At 35.7% G+C, this 15265-nt stretch overlaps 2 protein-coding genes across 7 annotated transcripts; both read right to left on the reverse strand.

The window, feature by feature from the left end:
• Positions 1–439: 439 nt before the first annotated feature.
• LOC125669663 (uncharacterized) lies at positions 440–14173 on the reverse strand. Of its 6 annotated transcripts, none has more exons than XM_048904359.2 (4): positions 11042–11138; positions 10192–10348; positions 2841–2897; positions 440–2035 (listed from the first exon to the last, which is right to left on the reverse strand). In XM_048904359.2, the coding sequence occupies exons 3-4, from the start codon at positions 2843–2845 to the stop codon at positions 1249–1251; spliced, it is 792 nt and encodes a 263-aa protein (XP_048760316.2). In that variant the 5' UTR covers positions 2846–2897; positions 10192–10348; positions 11042–11138; the 3' UTR covers positions 440–1248. The 6 variants fall into 6 exon arrangements, with proteins under 6 accessions (XP_048760316.2, XP_048760315.2, XP_048760313.2 ...); XM_048904358.2 differs by lacking the exon at positions 10192–10348 and adding an exon at positions 10831–10950; XM_048904356.2 differs by lacking the exons at positions 10192–10348; positions 11042–11138 and adding an exon at positions 14086–14173.
• LOC125669664 (uncharacterized) lies at positions 6050–10812 on the reverse strand. The gene is made up of 2 exons (XM_048904360.2): positions 10557–10812; positions 6050–9355 (listed from the first exon to the last, which is right to left on the reverse strand). Exons 1-2 carry the CDS (start codon positions 10727–10729, stop codon positions 8773–8775), a joined length of 756 nt encoding a protein of 251 aa, XP_048760317.1. The 5' UTR covers positions 10730–10812; the 3' UTR covers positions 6050–8772.
• Positions 14174–15265: the final 1092 nt, after the last annotated feature.

The following is a 15265-nucleotide window of genomic DNA, read 5'->3' on the forward strand; positions in this document are numbered from 1 at the left end:
ATAGGGTATCTTAGTACACATAGGGTATCTTGCGAGTGTGAATGTTGATTTGACGGTCTCAAACGGAGGTAAAAGAGATGACTGCGACTGAAAAAGCAACATCAAATGTCCTCCAATCTGAAAATGAAGGCAAGTTATTTTCAATCTAATGAAATTCTTGGTATTTGGCTTGGTGCTCATCTCTTTTTATCAAATACGCCAGGAAGTTTATGTTTGATGCACAGGCTCTCGACGCTTTAAATATATATAATAAAAAATGTGAATGGTTTATTTGCAGGAAGACTATTTATTTATATATAATTACATATGTATATAAATATATATTTAAAAAAAAACCGTTAAGAGCCTGTGGTTTTGTATAATGTTACTATAACGTTTTGCGTCTCGTCCATGCGCAAACCTTATTGCTTCTGCCAATGAAAATACAGATTACATAAAGTATGCATTAAAATTTTTATTTACACTCACCAAGTAAACCGATAAATTAAATGAAAATATATAAATATACTGTAAAACGATATCCTGGTTTTACTAAAATCAGGATCTGAGCCGTGAATAGTACGATTACGTTAATCTGCCATGACCAATACGGTGCATGTATATATACTAGTAGACATTGGTTGATATACATAAATTGTAAAACAGTCTCGACAAGTTAACATTGTACATATTGTCAACTCGGACTAGAAAACAAAAATCTTCAAAACTTTTCATTCCGGAAAGTCAATAGGAATTAAAATTCTCAAGGTCAGGATTTTTAAAATCTTCACTAATGAAAATGTTTGCCAAATATTTCATTTTAAAACTAAACATTTGAAAGTAGAATAATAGTTACACTAGATAAATATTTTGGTTTTGATATTATCGCTAAAATTGTGGATTAAAAATGTTCCGACATCAGAGTTTCATTTAATGTTCTACAGAACTTAGATATTTTTGGAGTGTTGTGTTTAAGAAGCAAATCATTGTTAAAATTGTTTGACTAAGCTAGGACAATTGAAAGACTTGAACATATGCAGATGGTACATATACAGGAGCATAACGCATGCCGTTTTTCTTTATGTCTACGCCCAGTGTACAATAAAAGAAAAGTAATTCGATAAAACAAATATGAAACACATGCCTTCCAAATATGCATCTTGTACATCATTATCATAAATTAACATCCATAAAATCATATATTATATATGGCACGAAATACGAATACTTAAAAAAAGACTGAACAATCATGAACACAGAACACGGACATCATAAATCTGTTTCTAAAAGCACCATTTTCTTTCCCGAGGCTCCGTCAATCTCTTCCGCCAATGTCTGACTTCTCAGTGTACCAGCGTCTGTGTTGACGCTTTTCTTTTGTGTTCTTTCTTCGTTATAAGAGATTTGTTTTGATGCTTTTGTTACAGAGGTTGCCTCAATCCCCGCCGACTTGGAATGCTTCTCGGATATATCAGAACTATAATTCTTCGAGGCTACATCCTTTTCTTCCACATGGACGTCAACATTTGACATATTGGTCATCTTTTCACTCTCTACGTTTTCTTCTGTCTCTTTCAGTAACGGACTGGACTCGGGAAAGTTCACGTACGATGCTTTCGGATTCGGGCGTTCTACTTTCAATTTACATGTCATGAGCTCAATGTTCGAAATATTTGTTTGTTCACTGGCATTCAAGTTCTGAGTTGCCACGAGGTGGTCAAGAGATTCCAGTTGCATTGGAACGTATATATTGTCTGAACTTTGTGCCTGTCCTGTCTCTTGCATTTCTATGTTAGTATACTGGACACTATTGACGTACTCATGATGAGTCGCTTGGTTCGGAGACCCGGATGTGTCATGGCTGCCTTCATGAGTCGGAAGTACATGGGTGTCTGTATTTCCATAACTGTCGTAACCTTCATCATCTTTGTCTTTTTCGTCATCGCTGTCATTATTGGAATAGCAGGGCAAAAGAACACACTTGAAACATATGGTTTTGCAACCGGGAATATGAAGGATTCCCCGAAATGCCCTTCGACACCCCTCTCTGCAGGCACTGAAAGAAGGGAATGTCACACAGATAATGAATGCTGATAAGAGTAATATGCTTTCTCATGAAAGAAATTTTAAAATGATTATACGCCATTATCAATGTAATTAAAATTACATAACCACGCTCCTGTTGTTTGGTCTGTAACAGTGTTGCGTTCTCAATCCCTTTGCGTTTTCCTGAGCATATGTCGGAAATATCATTCAAATATCATTTGTGCCGACATTTTCTTGAAGTATATGTTAATGTATTTGCATGTAACTATGTGTTATGTACTCACTTTTTCTTTACTTGTATACGTATATGTACAGTGTTTGTATATATTTTCATGCTGCCCCTTGATTGTTCACTATATAACATGTATATCGTGGTATGAAGACGGTATATGCATACCAACAGTACCACAAGATGGTATTTCAGTTTTTATTTCATGAAACATGTACGAAAACGATGCTCAAGTTGTTTCTGAGTAATAAATGAAGCTTTAAGATAAAACGCACATTCAAAGCATACTTTTGCCTCAATAATGCAAACGAACAGAGAGCAGTGCGATTAGTCGTGATAAGTTACCTTTAAATAAAAAATGACGTCACAGCGACAGCCCGAAGGATGATGTGATTGTTTGAAGGTTCATGTGTGTACATACCATTAAACAGAGAAGTACACAACATGGTAGATGCTGTCTATCTAACCGAGGATTTTCTTGCACAAACATCACAAATCAATGCATACATATTTTTCTCCCATTGGCTTTCTTTGTTGCCGAAAGAAAAATGTTTAAACAGGGAGTGAAATGTGAAAGTCGGCTTACCTCATTTGGAGGCCGATGTCAAACCCGGATCACTGCTACCATAAAATGGGTCTCATCCTGCAAAGAGAAAAATTAGTAGGTTGATCACTGACGCGCGATATTAAGCTGGGCATTAGGCACAAATGCATGCCGCTGTGGTGGAGTCCTTTACTCGGCATGTGTCACATGGTCATCGTTTACTGGCAGTTGCATTATTCATTTGCTGATACAAGGACACTCTATGAAAACAATACGGCACGGCGATTATACCTAAACAATCTTATGTAAAAATCGATTCGCTACGTCATGGCTAACAGCAAGTACAGCCAAACATTGATTTTTACAGAAATGTAAACGTATACATGAACATTTTTTCATTAGTATTGAATTTGATCTGCTAATGATTCGGTACCACACGAGACAGGATTGGCGGGAACGCTGGGGGTTGCAAAGCTGCGATATTCATTCTATGTGAAATACGAAGTCATTTGTTCTCACATCGATGCGGGCTATTTTATCTGGTATCTTGGATTTTTGTGCAGTCACAAAACGATAGGGGCATATATAGAGTATATATTGGATGTCGCGTCGGTCGGACTAATCCTATTTCCTGCAATGTAGCTGATTTCAGTCTGATGAAACCTCGCTCATGAGACCAAACTAAACAAACAGTAAATGACGATCAGTTTTACATAAAAACAATAGCAAAGTACCAGGTCGTTGGGTATACTCGGGACTGCTACCCTGAAAGTATCGGCAAATACATGGTGTATTTGCCCTCAGGCTCACCCAAGAGGTTTCAAAAGATGAAATGCCATCATATGGCCAACAGTTACTGAATCATTCAGGAATCTGCTTGCATTGTCACTAATAAAGATCTTTGCAGTCAGTTTCCTAACATTTCAGTGATCATCCAGTCACCTTTCAGTCATCAGTCAGTCACCTTTCAGCTATCATCCAGTCACCTTTCAGCTATCATCCAGTCACATTTCAATGATATTTCAACAAACTTTCAGTAACCATTCTGTGAAATGAATGGCAAGAACATGAATCATGTATCATTCAATGAAGTGAAATAAAGTGAACAGTTTAGTGATCATTCAGTCGTTTTCAATGGTCATTCAGTGACATTTTGGTAATTTTTACAGATATAAGATCTTATGCCATACTGTCATTTAATGGTGTTCTATTCCTCTTCTTACCCCTGTAAAGCGCCTTAGAGTAATTTGTTTTATATAAGGCGCTATATAAATTGTATTATTGTTATTATTCAGCAACCACTCAGTCGTTTAGTCAACTTTCAATCATTCAACAAACTTTCAGTAACCTCTCAATGACTTTTCAAGTCATCTTTCAGTCATCATACCGTCACTATGGACTCCTATAACTAATTATCCTTTGATTGCTTTATGTTTACAACTCCTCAAACAGAGAAAAAATTACACGGTCACACTTTTATTGATAAAACGTTGTTAAATGATATTTATTTTCACATTTTGTAATCTGGCACAAACATAGCATACTGCCCTTTACCGTGACGGGGTAAGCTCGCCGAAACCTAGAATTAAATGTTGTTATACCCCTATAGAACAGTTCCTATATAACTCCTTACGAAAACAAGCCTACGGCTTTGGGCAACAAATCCGATCTAGGGTCAAACAAAGCAACTGTTGTCCTCGAACTAGTCAATAACTGTATAATATTTGTATCAATCGACCCTTGCTTGTAACTCCCTCGGCTTGGGGTAATTTATGGGATGGAGCGGAGTGGAGTCATGGAGAGGTGTCTCTGTGCATTATTATCAGTATCACATGTATCCCCCAACCGCCACTCTTTAGTTTAGAGTAATGTAACTCTCCCCTAACCGGCACTCTTTAGTTTAGAGTAATGTAACTCTCCCCTAACCGGCACTCTTTAGTTTAGAGTAATGTAACTCTCCCCTAACCGCCACTCTTTAGTTTAGAGTAATGTAACTCTCAACATCCTCATCCGGTACAAATGGGTGTGCTGGAATTTGGTTCAATCTGTTTGTTCTACTTTAGTTGCACACACATCTGTCAAAGCCCCTTCATCCCCTTAGGTGTGAGGAAAATTTTCCTGTCACAAGCGCTAACAATGAGGTCAGATTTATGACCTGCAATGCCAGACAATCCCTTCATCATTTTAACACTGTGCACTGCTTGGCTTTGGCAATGGCATTTCCTATTCATGTGTTTTTATTAAAATAGCTGAGTTTTTGGGTGTTTTTTTTTTAATGAATTATAGATTGATATAACATATCAATATTATTGATAAATTGACAGAAGTAAATCTAGTATTTTATTGGGTAGCACATGAGACAGATTAAAATGGAAGGGGTTTAACCTCTCTCCACAGCAGTGTAAGAGGGGCTAAGACATTACATGATTTTTTAACTTATCTTATTTGTTTGGCTATAGTTATGTTGCATAATTAGCAGGGCCATAATTCAAGTGCAATTATTTTCTGCTAATAGTCAAATTACGCAAATGCTATATTAATTTCTGGTTAAGAGTTGCAAAATCATGGTCAGTTAATTCCTTCAGTAATGCATGTTAATTCTTTTATTTTATTTGTAAGCAATTCTATCAAAGTCCTGTGTTGTGGTTTGTAAATGTTTATCCTATATATGATAAACATGAATTTTATTCATTGACTCCACTCCACTCCATAAATTACCCCAAGCCAACTCCCTCCAACTTACTGATCATTGATGCCTTTCCTTAGCCCAAACGTCAAAAGAGAAGCGAAGTAGATCGTCATCATTGCTTAACGAGGATGTGAGGACAAAAACCAAGATTTCCCAGCCAAACTGATTCCAATCTAGGTATATGACGTCACAAAGTTGGCAATTTTTATGATCGTATAATTAATTTAAGGCATTTTTAAATCGTAGGGTACATGTCTCGACCACAACTATTTGCATATACCTGCAACAGTAAATATATCTTAACTTCATCGTGTTCGACGTATGCAATACATACCCGTATCACTGAGTGTTTTGTAGTTTAAGTTTTATCAGCATTGTAGTTTTAAACTATGGCCAAAATCAGGACCAAAATCTCTACAACCTGGCTTTCCGACAAATGCAAGTTTTGTAGTTAACGACCAAAGAAAAGTATATAAAAAAGCAACAACAAAAAAAAAAAAAAGACTACCCCCCCCAAAAAAAAAACCATTGTTAAAATTAATAAAATAAATCAACATACATACACCTGCTATTTCTTCAGTTTTTATTTACCTTTCTTTAAAATTCCAACAATTTATACATGGAATCAATATGTTGCGCATATGACAAATCAAAAATTTTGTATGAGGAAACTATAAATGTAATATATTTTTGACATTGATTGCAATCTTTATGACATATACTCCAAATTCTGTGCATATGTTAGTCTTTGGTAGAGAGCTAACCTGGGGCAAGAAAACTTTCAACTTCTTTTTGGTGTAGGCAACATGCTGGCCACTATTTTCCAATATTTTTTGGGGGGTCAAAGTACAATGAATATGTATACATATCTACACAAGTGTACAAAATTCCTGGATTTTAAAGGGAACAATTATACATGTATCCACACGTGCAGATTCCTGTTTATAAATGAATATAAAAAATAAATTTTCAAATATAAAATATATATCTAATATATTGCAAGACATATTGAAAACACAGTACTCAACAATTTGAACTTGGTGTGTTTCTCTAATCAAAATCAAATGATAAAATCAGATGAGTAAATACACCCATTTTGAAGATATGGTGGTGGAGCCATACAATTTTCCAAAACGAGGTCTGACCCAAGTTTGTACCTTTTCCACCCAAAACTTACTTGCTAAATAAAATAATTACCATTTATTATTAAAAATATTCAACAAAAGGGGGTGGGCAATTGCAACCCCCTCTAGATTCACCATTGTAAATCTTTCCAATGAAATAAAAATTCATACTGTGCATTCTTTCTTACTAGTACGAATGTGATATTGCAAATCTAAACTTACACAAGGACGGTGTGTGATGTGAAAATAGGTCCACTTTATGCATAAAATGATCCTGTTAAAATTTCCATTTCTAACAAATCATGGCTGTGTTGTGCTTCAGATTACGTGTCAATATAAAGTGGAAACTTCATATTTTTCTTACCTGTAAACTGTCAAGTAATTCATTAGCTGCAATAATGTAGCCCAATCCAATTTTTTTTTTATTCTGACGTTTTCGGGATAGGGCTACAATTCCATAGGATCTCCGTAATGGTGCAAAATAATTTTATGAATAACCGATAATAAACTCTGTGTATTAGTCCCAAATGTTGTTTATACCAAAAGGAGTACCAACTTCGTGCTCGGGCATGTCTAATAAAGGTGTTTTTCATTAAATATAATGTACAGCATGCAAAATTCTTCGTCTGCTCCGCCATGCTTGTTATCGCGAGATCTCGTAGGTGGATCTAATGAAAAGCCTAAACATTGACAATCAGCGCGAAAATGTAGTTATTCGAGCCACTTCGACAAAGGAAGGAAAATCATATTGTTGCAGAAAGAATTTACACTCTGCTGTTCGGTTTTTAACTTGATATTAAATTCAAACCTTCTCAATACCGACGAAATAGCTTTCGCCTCCATACTTGTCCATTGATGTAAATACCACCTTATATGGCATATGCAAATGACTTGACAACCGGAAGTTGAAACTTCAGTACATCAAACATGGCGCACAAATATGAATCGAGAAACTGGGATTTATCGAAATTGTTGAAAACGGTAGAATAGAGCCTCACAAATCTAAAGTTGTAGGTTGTAAATTTATATATTGACTAAGAAACATAGAATATCATTTTATTTACGTAAAGAAAGTCAGGAAATGTTTAGAATGAGCGCAAATGTTGCGGGAGTGAATCACTCCCGCATTTGCACCATTACGGAGATCCTAAGGAGTTGTAGCCCTCTCCCTAAAAAAAATCAAAAAAAAAAAAAAAAAAAAATCAGAGAGGGCTACATTATTGCAGCTAGTAATTCATTAATGGGAGAACAGGACATGTGAATTTATAAAGTGTTTGATTTTCATGAAGAAAAAAAAATGTATTTTGACATAAATATAAAAATAAGTTCAATATTAGCACAGTATTTGATCCTAAAACTAAATGAATTGCATTTAACTTTCAATAAAAATTCTATCATGACACGTATACAAAAAATTACATCGCATATCTACTCAATGCATTAAAAAAGTATGATAAATTAAAATGACACAGGGTGTATAATGTAACGTGTTGTAAGAAGGTAAGTGTATATATAAGTAACAAACTCGCATACTTGCACAGAAAACATATTAAAGTGGATCTCTTCTTGCATTATGCATATTAAGGCTTTCGGCTAAATCACTAAAAACTGTTCACTCTTAAAATGTAATTCACAGTCTTTAAAAAAGCATTCTATTCTACAACCAATAACACGCTTTAGAACGGTCTGCAGAGTTAAACAGAGTTTAAAATACTCCAATCTCGCCTGTTAAAAAGAAAACCAGGCATCAGCATCAGCCTCTTCATACATAAAGCATTTGTAAATTATTTTTGTTTCTAAAAATATTAAAAACAAGGTGCATTTCCCATTTTTTCCACAAGGCATCAGGACTGTGTACTCGAGATTCCAGAAAACATATCGTAATTTAAAAAAAAAGAAAAGAAGAACCCTACCACTTCGATGATGGAAAGAGCTAGGGAGCCCTATCTACTTAAACAAGAAAACAATATGTATAACAAGACACACAATGTATGGAATCTGAAATTTCTAAACTCCGATCAGCAAAGCTTTGATCAATGGAACCTGAGCACATCTCTCTCCACAAATCAAGCAATAACCACTTGTCTCTCAACAATAAAACTACGTTTCTACTTATTTGGCACCATTCTGAAGCATCTTCAAGAAACCAAAACCTGACACATCAAACAACAGACACAATCTGTAGTTTCACTTCCTCTGACTTCTGTTTTTTTGACAGTTTGTAACTGTTCCGTGAACCAGATGGCTTGGGAAGATTTAAGTTTCCTGTAGACTTAACAATTGGGCTGGAGAACACAGATGGTGCATGTGAAATATGTACAGAGTGTCCTTTCTTTGGATTGGAGTGGATTACCGAAGTCTTGGGACTACCTGAAAGTCTTGAAATCTGTGAACTACCCGACACGGATGGAACATTTTCTGTTGATTTGCTCGATCTTATCCCCGACAAAGTCGTCGATTGGTACACGCTTCCCATACTGGACGAGAGAGATTTGAGATCAGGAACCGATTTATTTTTCACAGCATTATCTGTCCTGCCCTGCCAAATAGGCTGAGACACCACTATGTCCTCCGGCGACAATGGTTCCTCTTCGGGTGAAAATTCATTCAAAATAGCTGAATCGTCCTTGCTGACCATATCATAGCCAGTGCCGGGAGTCTCTGTGTCGCTCCAGAGGAGCCGCCCACAACTCCCAAACAGTTTGGACAAACCAAACATGTCTCCTGTGTTCCAGACAGTCACCCTGTGGGAGACAAGAAGATAAGATGGTTATCAATGGGAAACTCGGGGCACTTCACATCAGGAACTACGCTAACAATACTACGCAGTAACAACTAGAGATATATTTTCGAAAACAATTGCACACAAGTCATAGCTTTTAGCACCAACCTCATTTCCCCCAAATCTTATACAACACATACTTTCCCCATTGCCTTATCATGTAGTTATTCCCTTTATTATCCCCCACCCTTCAGAAAAAACCCTATCGTAAAAAGACCCAACCCTTTTCCATATATATATATATATACATGAATATATCCAACAGCAACAAACACACAGAGAGTTAAAGTTTATGAAAAATGACTCCAATGAAGGACAGAGAGGGAGATCACATTCATGGCGAGAGTGCACACAATGTTACCAAGGTGACTGTCATGAGGAAACAGGTACACATCATTCAGTCTGACACACAGAATGACAGAGAACCAGACAAGTGCAGAAAGATAAGGAGAACCAGGCAAGTGCAGGATGACAAACAAACAAACAAACAAAAGGGTAGAGGACTTAACAGTCAAATCATGCGATTTTGGAGGATATAAGAAATGTGTTTAAAGAAGAAATTAAAGAAATGCTAGTAACGGTAACAGATGATGAAGTAGATTTTAAAATTAGGGAAAATGTTAACATATACGTACATTTATGTGATTGTAGTAACCCTATTTTGACAACAGTAAAAATCTTCCATATTTAAATAAAAAATTGCATATGGATTATCACATGAGTGTATATAGTAAATAAAGTAGAGTGGTTTTTATTCAGACTTGCTAATTGATAAATAAATCGATTAGTATTGCTCACAGAGATTTGATTAAGACCACTAGGAAGTGCAGCTTCGTTGTTCACTTCATGCTTCAGCTCTGTGTAAGTCACGTACAGGAACACGTTCACATGCTGGGACATCAGGAAATGTGTGTATATTGCTGACCATTAATTTAGTGACATCACATACAATATACTAACAACCACTATAATACATGCCGTATATAAAAGTTATAGACACATCATGTCAATGTAAGGTTAAATCCGCGCAGTCTGACAAGTCTGATTACAATGCCCCTATTACAAACCAGCTGTTGAATACACTAGTATATAAATCTAGGTCAAGTTCTGTTATGATTGAAAACTCAAGACCGCTCACTAGCCGTATTTAAGTAACGATTTACCTTCGCTCTCCCCAGCCCCATCCATTGCCATTTAATGGAGTGAAATCAGATAAAAGCGTATTACACAATAACAATCTAGAAATCGTTCGCCGCCGAGGACTCTCGACAATCTTGTTGTACCGTGTCGACAGGATGGAAAACACTTCCTTAGTGTGGTATTCCGAATGAGTCATTTTCACCTGTACTTTGTTACCTTATTGCGTCAAATTTCCATTTGAATTTAAATAAAAATCTTACTTATCAATTTAGATCTACATATTGTAGTTTATCCTACCTTTGTGAACAGATTTTGTCCGACGGGTTAAAAGTTTAACTCCTTACAAAGCCATGTTGTAAACAATTCCTGAATAATCCAGCTATGTGTCTATTTCCGGAAATTTATTTATATCGGAACCTGTCAAAGTATGAAGTCCGTGACTTGATGACAAAGACTTCTATAAAAGTATCAAATCATTAATGTACATGGAAAAAGAGAAAATAGTTACCTGCCTTTCTTTAAAATGTTCCTTTCGTCTGCACGTATGTGTATGATAAAATCCGTAGGTAGCTCACAGGTGTGCCAACCAAACAAAATAAAAGGGGGTGGCACAGAGTTTGATAAGTCACGTGATACGTCACCAGTGCATCATTTAAAATTTATAGCTCACCTGTTCAAGGTGCGCGACGGATACTTATTGCTCGGCTTTCGTGATACGCTACAGTATGTAATCTTAATAAGTTAATAAGCCGCGCGCCTGGCCGTATCATTTACAGCATTTATAAATTACTCCGGAGTGGGTTTAGCGCGTTTATAGATTAAATAGATCGTGCATTTGTAATGTACTACAATCATCCCATTCTTTTCGAGTTCTTTTGCAACAAACAACTTTTTCATAAAAAAATGAAAACGAAAACTAAATTTATGTTTTAATTAGTATTACCGTATGGAATGTAATTTATTCCCATGATTTTTTTTCTTCAAATTTTTAAATTCCAAAACTGCGGAAAATGTATACAGAAGTATATAGGGTGGGGATAATATACTTCAATGTTGGGACATCATAGACAATTTACTGCTCCTTTAATTTTTTAAGAATTTTATATTTGTACTTGTTACAACCAAACTTAGCGGAAAACAATAAATAACAGTCCATGCATCCATTGTTTGTTTGTGTGTCCTTAATTCTCGATAATGTAAGCGCTGTCTTTATAATTTGACACGCTGACTTGATTAAGTTGAATAACTTGATATAAAATTCAATATATTACAAATACAAAGACAGGGACTAAATGTCAATGTTGTTTAATGTATTAACGGGGATTTACAAACAATGGACGCATGGGGAGGGCGGGGGAGGGGGTGATTTCTATATGATGGATAAGTCACGTGAATTTCACCATCTCGTAATATTACAATATTAGGGGTAAACAGAATTACTGAAATACCCGTGATTTACCGAAATATCTCCAGAAAACACCGAAACACCCCCTAACGTACCGAAATACCAATTTTTTTCATTTCATATGTTGCGATTTAAATCACAATAATACGAAGTGAAAAAATGGGGTATTTTGGTAGGTTAGGGGGGGGGAGTATTTCGGTGTTTTCTGAGGGTATTTCGGTAAATCATGGGTATTTCGGTAATTCTATGTATCGCGAAATAAGGAAAAATACAGTTACCAGGTTTTGATTCAGATAAGTAAATATATTGAACTGCTGAATAAGCGATACTGAATTGCAGTTAGTTTGCAAAAACACACAGGGTTCCAACAAAAATATCTTGAAAAATCGTAAATCTGACAAAGAAAAAAAAATGTAAATGTCTGGTATTACAGAAGATGTTGATTAAACACTATTTTATGGAATATCTAAATTTTCATACGCCGAATAAACACCACCCAATGGCCATAATATTATTAACCGAATAAGATCTGCCTTTCTTGGGAAGTTTTGAATTGAATGGAATAATAAAAATGATTACTTTTCAATTGCATTTCAAAGTTGAATGATCATTGAGTCCAAATGACTTGTACATTCAATCTTTATTTCCCCCTTGCGGAGATTTCATGTTGTAACATTTACATATATTTAGAATACATAAAGAAAATCAAAATGATAATATATATATAAAGAACAGAGATAGAAAATTATAACAAAAAACAAAACGTATGTACATGGATAAATGTTTACATAATTATAATCTACAAAAATTTAATTAAGTCGGCTCGTTGTGTAACTTTTGACGACCATGCAATCATTTCAAAGTTGACAAATATTATTCATTTATCTTTTTATTAAAAATAATATCAAAAAGGAATAAGATGATTTTGGGTGAGAAAAAAAAGAGAGCAATATTATCTTATTAAACAAAATCCGTGCACCACATGTGTGAAAGGGTTAGCTACAGAACTGCATCGTCGGACACCCACGGCTGATCTCATCTTCTACTGATGGGTATCCGACGATGCAGAACTGTGGCTCTCCGAAAAAATATTGGGACAGATCTCTGATACTGTGGGTCTCTGATTTTTTTTCTAGAGAGCTACATTTCTGCAGCTTTTAAAGAGTATGACTTTAATTATTTTGAAAAGGAAAACTTTCGTGGTTTTTGAAGGCAGTGGCCTAGTATCAAAAGCAATATTTTTGAAGAGAAAACCCCCAGTTCAGTCTTTTAAAAGTCTCTCGTGTTACGATGATGTCACACCCCGGTGTATACTGAGACCTGTAATGTACGAGAATATCGCACAGTTCAACATCAAGAGTGTTAAATCAAGTCTTCATAAAATCAAGGGATCTGACTGTTTAAATTCAAAGAATTTCTCCAGTCAATGAAATGACCAACAAAAACCCTTCTCTTGTTCAGTGTACATTTCACTCGATCGCTAAATCCAAACAATGAACAGTGAAGATTTCAAAGACATAAAAATACACACGTGTATTTGTAGGAAACAAATTCTAGCGATTCTAATATTAAACAGACGGCGCGTGGTTACGTCATTAACAAAGCGCACGTCTGTGGGTTGTCTGAGGAAAAACATGAATGAGATTTGGCGGAAGTTGTTAACAACTGCAGCCTGTCAGCGGTGGCGGCGTACTCCTCCCGGAGTGCCGATTAGCAGATAATCGCCGAATAACATGTAGTGTGCTCCACAGGGCACGGCCCTAGCGCTAATGTTTCCACATACATTTACAAACTAAGATTATCTGATTAAGTGTTTAGGCGGTAGTAAATATATACATGTATGTCCCGTAAACACTCAAACAAAGACCAGGTACCACTTAATGCCATTCATAAAACTTACAGTAACAGTGCGACTTCTTGAAAAAGCACATTTCTTAATACATTGTGAATTGTGAATTAGTACACGGTTCAATACGACCAATGAAATTCAAGCAATTCCTCGTTACAAGGACGGTGATGATTTCCAAACCAGACCCAGTGTCAAATACGCAAAGCAGTTATACATCCCAAATTCAGAATATTTCAAAAGCTTTCAATCATCAACCCGACAATTAAACATATGCAATTACAAACACTCTTGAACTTACTTGAAAAATCTGGCAATCCTACATCCACCCAACATTCCCCGCTCCATATGATAAAATGATGGCACGTGTGCCAGCCCGCCAACGCTGTTATTAAAATGTGTACAATTTTTCAGCTATACTAAGGTCAAGGTGAGTAGGAAAATACAACTCATCTCAGGAATGCAAGTATCCGAGGTCACGTGATGTCTTAAGATCCATCATCCTCAACGAGAGGTCGAGAAAATGCATGAAGAAAGACCGCGTAACAACATGTATCCATCTATCATGCGAACTATTTAGGCCTGTTGTTATTGCTTAACAATGTAGATCGACTTCTTGAAAAAGCACACCGAATGAAGATCAAAAGCACATAATAATTCCGAACCTTTGTGTGACAGACGGTACATATGACGTACATGTGTTAATTTGGGGGCAGAGGGCAGGTGCAAGTGTTTTAAATACATGTACATATAGATATAATAATAGATTAGATAAGTTAGAAACAGTTGATAATTATAAATATCTGGGAGTAATGTTTGCTTATACTGGTAATTTCGTGAAAAATGCAGAGAATCTTGCTAAAGCAGGGGGGCATGCTCTTGGGAAAATTATATCCACAATTCATACTAATAAAGACTAGGTTTAGGGCTTCTGAGAAACTATTTTACTCCTGTGTAATACCTATCTTGGATTATCTTGGACTATGCATCTAGTGTCTGGGGTTTCAAAAAATTTCAATCAATAGACGATATTCAAAACAGGGCTATTCGGTATTTTATTGGGGTGCATCGTTTTACACCTACATTGTCTGTTTACGGAGACACTGGATGTATACCCAGTCAATATAGACGTGGGATAAATGTTATCCGATATTGTAATAGAGTATTGTTCTTCGATAATGAGCGTATTACAAGAGATATATTTGAATTTGATTACAATAGATGTAGAAACAATTGGTGTGGTGATTTGAAAGAAATATTTCATAATTTAGAGTTAGACTATTATTTTGAGTCAAAGCTAATGGTAGATATAAATATGGTTCAATCAAAAATACACTTTTATTATTCAAACCTTTGGGGCAATGAAATTTTCAATATTCCCAAATTGCGTACTTATGTATCTTTCAAAACGACTTTTGGTAGGGAAAATTATGTAGTTCTGGATACGCCTAAATATTTACGTTCAGTTTTGGCGCAATTTA

The sequence above is a fragment of the Ostrea edulis genome, chromosome 4 (genome assembly GCF_947568905.1).
Source record: "Ostrea edulis chromosome 4, xbOstEdul1.1, whole genome shotgun sequence".
Lineage (NCBI taxonomy): Eukaryota > Metazoa > Mollusca > Bivalvia > Ostreida > Ostreidae > Ostrea > Ostrea edulis.

Excerpts from the sequence above, each read along its gene's own strand:
- LOC125669664 (XM_048904360.2), bottom strand. The coding sequence starts at position 10,729 with ATGACTCATTCGGAATACCACACTAAGGAAGTGTTTTCCATCCTGTCG. Across the intron at positions 9,356-10,556 it reads TGGGGCTGGGGAGAGCGAAG|GGTGACTGTCTGGAACACAG; the intron begins GTAAATCGTTAC and ends TGTCTCCCACAG.